Genomic DNA, 6,000 nt, shown 5'->3' with positions numbered 1-6,000 from the left:
ATCAGCTGAAAAACAGCCTGTTTCAGTTTATTTGTTGTTTTCATTAAATTGAATGCTCAAAAAATGTTTTGTCTCACTCTCATTTCTTCTTGTTGCATGTTGAAGCTCTACTTGGAACCTTGTTAAGATCCAACAATGTAAAATATGATTTTTTGCCATTTTTCAAGTGGTCTTAAACTTTTGATCAGGACTATATATATATATATATATATATATATATATATATATATATATATATATATATATATATATATATATATATATATATATATATATATATCTATATATATAAGTTATAAATATAAGTATTGAAAAATATACTTTAAAACATACTGAAATGAGTTTCCCTACATTGTATTAATGTTAAAATGTCATACAAGGAGGTTGGATAATCAGTATTTCTAGGAGATAACTCGGGCAACATGTCTATTGCTACAAGAGCTACAAACCAACAAAAGCTCCAGCAATGAACACAAACAGTTAAAAAATTTTTTTGGAATAATTGTTTCAAACTTGCATTTTATAAAATTAAGTAAAGGATTAACGGATATAATAATCTACACAATAAAAAAATTTGGGATGAAAGTCTTTCCTTTGAGGTGTGCACGAAAGTATAAATTAAAATGTTTATTTGTTGAAAATGTTAATCATTGATTGAGTTGCAAAATTCCCCAACAGAATATCTTTGTTTACCTTCACATAGTTTTTTTTTGTTAGAAGTAAAGGTCAGGGTTGTACGCCCCTTCTAGCTGCCCTATAATTAATCATTTATCTACTTACCCCCTATATAAATCCACCAGGGTGTTTGGCACTTTCATGACTGAACCGTCTGGAGGTAACATTTTCAAAATGAAAGAAGTCATTTTCCTGCTTTTCTTCCTATCCTCCAGCCATGCAGATCCCAGAGGTGAGATACAAAATGATATTTGTCTGTAAGAAAGCTCTGTATTTGTTACCGTGACTCATGTATAGACTGCCTTTGGATGATGTGGGTCAAATCTCAGCTGGAGACTAGTGGTAAAAGTAATGGACAGTTTCGGAACAAAACTATTTTATGTAATGTGGCTGGAGCTATTTTTTAGTTAAACTATTTTCTTTTTGTAAGAATCATATTTTTAAAGAACAATGGGACTTAGCCATGGTACATGTAATGAAAGCAGTGTTGTCCATTAAACACACTTTTTCCTAGCACAGATTATAGTAAAAAAAGAATCAAAGGAACAATCTCCCATTTTTTCTGTTCCTTATTTTTACACATTAGGTTCAGTGATGTAAAGGGTGATTTAAAAAGCATACAACTATGCACAAGGCTTTGCTTTCCTTATCAGTCTGTTTGCTTTAGTACTTCAATCTTTTAGTTTACTTTAGAAAATTGAATCTCATTTTAGATATTTTAGACACTATTACCCATTATAATGTCCATTTAAGTCTTTTCCAAATTACAAACTTTTAAACTTTTCTTGTGGATGTTAAATTGCGTGTAGCACTGCTTTACATACATATCTAAAGTTATATGTGAAAAGTGTCCTAGGCATTCATTGATTATATTTCAGTCATGTCAAATTACAGCTTGATGCCTTTAGGCACTTTTGTAACCCTACTATAGTAACTGCTAATATATATAAAATCCATTTTTATGATTAAGTACCTTATTTTGTTCAGTTTGCTGTTAGCTAATGTACTGTTTGCTAAGCATATAACTTTTTTTGCAAAAGTGAATACTGTTGTTTTTCTCAAACTAAGCCAGTACAAATTAAGAATACAAACACATCTACGCCACTGAGGCAAATAGCAGCTTGGAGGTAAGGGAACAGTTGGATGAGTTATGGTAAAATACTCTACTCTCTGTTGTTGACAATTTACAACAAGCTAACAGCTATCAGGGGCTCTATGTGCTCTATTGATGCAAAGCTACGGGACGAACGCTGCTTTAGGTGATTTAAATTTAAATTTTCTGAATTTACTTTTATCCTTCAAGGTCTATAGCTGTAGCACGTTGGTTTATGTAATGAGCAAACAATAGGGGGCAGGTAAAATGAAAAATGAAAACTACATTTTAGATAAAATGTATGACAGTATATAGCTTAAAAAGGATTATTATTAAAGTAGTTTTAAAGTCTCCTTTTTTCTAAACATCACATCGGTATTCATAAGCTCATTACTTTATGGGAAACAATTCCCTTATAAACATCTTTTTAAAAGAAAAAAAATATATTTTTTTGCTAGTATTCAGCCATATACTCCAGCTTTCTTGTGTGCTGCCTCACCAAAAACCCTTTACAAGAGCATGCATTCAGCCCCGGAAGGAGTGGCTGCCCAGTGACCGGGCCATTTTTTGCGATATGGCACTGCGTCGCTTTAACTGACAATTGCAAAGTCGTGCGATGTTGCGCCCAAACAAAATTGACGACCTTTCTTCCCCACAAATAGAGATTTCTTTTGGTGGTATTTGATCACTTCTGCGGTTTTTATTTTTTGCGCTATAAACAAAAAAATAGTGAAAGTTTTGAAAAAAAAAAACAATGGCCCAGATCCACAAAGAAATTACGCCGGCATATCTATTGATACGCCGCCTAATTTCTACGATGCCCCGTCGTATCTTTGTTTTGTATCCACAAAACAAGATACGACTGAATGTGGGCTCGATCCGACTGGCGTAGTACGCCGTCAGATCTTAGGTGCATATTTACGCTGTCCGCTAGTCGGCGCTTCCATTGATTTCCGCGTAGAGTATGCAAATGAGCTAGATACGGCGATCCACAAACGTACGTCCGGCCGGCGCATTTTTTTTCGTCGTTTCCGTAAGGCTTTTTTTCAGCGTAACGTTACCCCTGGGTCTATGAGGCGTACACAATGTTAAGTATGGACGACTGGCCAGCGTCGAATTTTCCGTTGTTTACGTCATTTGCGTAAAACGTTTGCGAATAGGGCTTTGCACAAATTACGTTCACGTCGAAAGCATTGACTATTTGTGGCTTGATTTTGAGCATGCGCACTGGGATATCCCCACGGACGGCGCATGCGCCATTAAAAAAAGTAATTTGCGTGGGGTCGATAGGAATTACCATACAACACGCCCACATCTTATCCATTTGAATTGCGCGCCCTTACGCCGACACAGTTACACTACACTGCCGTAGCTTACGGCGCAAAATGTTTGTGGATACGGAAAATACGCTGTAAGTTACGGCGGCATAGTGTATCTGAGCTACGCTACGCCGGACTTAAAGATGCGCCCATATTTTTTTACTTTTTGCTATATAAAATATCCCCCAAAAATATATAAAAAAAATAATTTATTTTTCTCAGTTTAGGCTGATATGTATTCTTCTACATATTTTTGATAAAATAAATCGCAATAAGTGTATATTGATTGGTTTACGCAAAAGATAGATTTTTTTTTTTTTTTTATAATTATTTTTTTTTTTTTTAGTAATGGCAGCGATCTGTGATTTTTATCGTGACTGCAACATTATGGCGGACACATCGGACACTTTTGACACTTTTTTTGGGACCAGTGTCATTTATACAGCGATCAATGTTATAAAAATGCACTGATTACGGTGTAAATGACACTGACTTGGAAGGGGTTAAACACTAGGGGGCGATGAAGGTGTTAAGTGTGTCCTAGGGATTGATTCTAACTGTGGGGGGGGATACCAGTGACATGACAGCCATCCCTGCCATGTCACTAGGCAGAACAGGGAAATGCCTTGTTTACATAGGCATCTCCCTGTTCTGCCGCTCTGTGAGATGATCACACGGGCACCCAATGGATATCGAGTCTGCAGGACCCGCGGGCACGCCCACCAAGCATGCCTCGCGCGCCCGCACGGCGGCAAATTCAAAGCAACGTACGGGTACGTTGCTTTGCGCAACCGTGCCATTCTGCCGACGTATATGTACATGCGGCGGTCTGCAAATGGTTAAAAACATAATTTCCATTGATTACATTACGTAGACCGAGAATACACATTCCACCATACCTAGCTAGTGCTAGTGTGCATGATGCCATCTGTTAATTATTTATAAATTCAGTTAAAAAAGTGACACCACTCTCTTGGAAGCTGCTGTCAACCACTTTTCTTAGAAGAATGGCTGGAGGGAGCCCTAATGGCAAAGGCAGGATCCGCACATCACACTGTAGTTCCATCCCAGCAGTGTGCACTAAAGGGTAGCCATGGCACTTGGAACAATAAATGAGCCCACCCTACATCCAGATGTTGGGATCAGCACTTGGGGGACCATCTAATTATGAATAAAAAGCAGACTTTACAACCTCAGGATGCATGACATTTGGTAAGTGATTTCAGCAGCAATTTTGATCGCAAATCCTTACCTCTCTGTACTACTCCATTCCACTTGTCCTCCATAAATTCAAGAAAGAGCCCTTTAGCGGTCACAGGATGGCCTGCTTCAAGTTAACCAGGGTTAAGGTCCCTCCCTTGAATCCCATGTGACAGAAATCAGGCACCCAGCACTGCTTCACAAGAGGAAGAGAAGATTTAAGCTGGACATTCACATTAAGATTTCTCTTGTTCAGCCCCACAGACTGAATCAGAGAATGCACTTGATTCTCCATTTCACGCTATATAGCATGAATGGACCACTCTGCATTACCAACTATTGTATTCTGACAGCCAGAACCTGCAGCTGTCAGAATACCCGAATGGGGCCTGCTCGACCAAGATATTTCTACCTAACTACTTTTCAAAAATTCAGTTGAAATTCAGTTCATGTTTTTACAGATTACATGTTTCCTCATAACCAGAATTATCAGGTATTTTTAAAAAACAGCACCCCCTCCCTCAGAAATCAATACCCCCAAAGACATACCCTGCTTGATATGGATGGGTTTGATAGTATGGACAGTAGTAGCAGAGGAAATGTAGACACTGACTCCCTGTGGTATCCCTTAATGCCAACCCATCACTTTTACTCTCATTCAATAAATATTTTTTTACTCTTAATTTCTAATTCTTAAATTCATAATATGTTCTGAAATGCTATACTGAAGTAGTGATTCTCAGCTAGACTTTTCGGGAAGGGTAACAACAGAGTGTCCCATGCATAGGACTGAGAAAACTGAGCAGATTCTGAGCCAAACAGAGGGCACAGAAAGTCTGCCTGCCATTCTGCCAATATGCAGGCTTTGGTCAGGCAGTGTAATCACTACAGAGTAGAGAAGTAAATTAGCTGTTTCCAAGCAGTCCATATCTCGTATGGCAGATTCCATCTGCCAGGGATCTGTAACAGTTTTCTATCACTGTGAAACTGGCATAGATCTATCTGTTTGTAAATGTGATCACGCCAGTTTCCTGTGCTTGGTTTTTAGTTTTCTGTTGTTATGGAGCAGGGGTCTCTAATCTTGTTAGTAAAAGAGCCAGGGCCGGATTAACAATGGGGCTGATGGAGCTGCAGCTCCAGGCCCCTTTCTCAAGATAGGCCCATTTGCCAAAAAAAAAAAAAAAAAAAAAAAAATTTTTAAGAATTTTTTTTTTCTAAGATCGAATTTGGGGGGTTGTAGCTCGATGACCAGAGGTCACAGAAACCCCACATTTGGGGGTAGGCATGGGAAGAGCTACCCCACAACTGGTTAAAATATGGGACGGCTATCATTTATGGTTCCGGAGATACGAGCCTGCTTGCACAGCCTGTCAGAAGCTACATACAGAGCGGCCAATATAAATACAAGCTGACACACTGCAGCAGACTGATAGGATCACAGTGCTTATAATAATTATTTGTATATTACTCATGGTAATTAACCCCTTGCCACCCAGGCCAATTCTGACACTTCTCTACTACATGTAAAAATCATCATTTGTTTTTTGCTAGAAAAGTACTCTATGGTGGTCTTTGCACTTTTTATGTTGCACGATTCTGGCTAAAATGAGAATTGCAATTTTTTTGCTTAGAAGATAGATCACGATTCTCTCACGATTGTTGCGGCGTAACATCATCTTTCACATTAAAACAAACAAAAAAAAAAATGGGCTA

General features: G+C 38.1%; 1 protein-coding gene across 2 annotated transcripts in view; it reads left to right on the top strand.

Annotated features, from left to right (window-relative positions):
• Positions 1-801: 801 nt before the first annotated feature.
• The window catches only part of GC (GC vitamin D binding protein), a 164,484-nt gene continuing 159,285 nt past the window's right edge, over positions 802-6,000 (top strand). Inside the window, exon 1 of one of the 2 annotated variants that reach the window (XM_040326097.1) lies at positions 802-907. In XM_040326097.1, coding sequence (XP_040182031.1) covers positions 817-907 — 91 coding nt within the window. In that variant the 5' untranslated portion in view covers positions 802-816. The remainder of the gene's footprint in view (positions 908-6,000) is intronic. The other variant, XM_040326104.1, reaches the window with a different exon arrangement.

The sequence above is a fragment of the Rana temporaria genome, chromosome 1 (genome assembly GCF_905171775.1).
Source record: "Rana temporaria chromosome 1, aRanTem1.1, whole genome shotgun sequence".
NCBI classification, from domain to species: Eukaryota; Metazoa; Chordata; class Amphibia; order Anura; family Ranidae; genus Rana; species Rana temporaria.
This window is presented reverse-complemented; position numbering and strand designations above follow the sequence as displayed.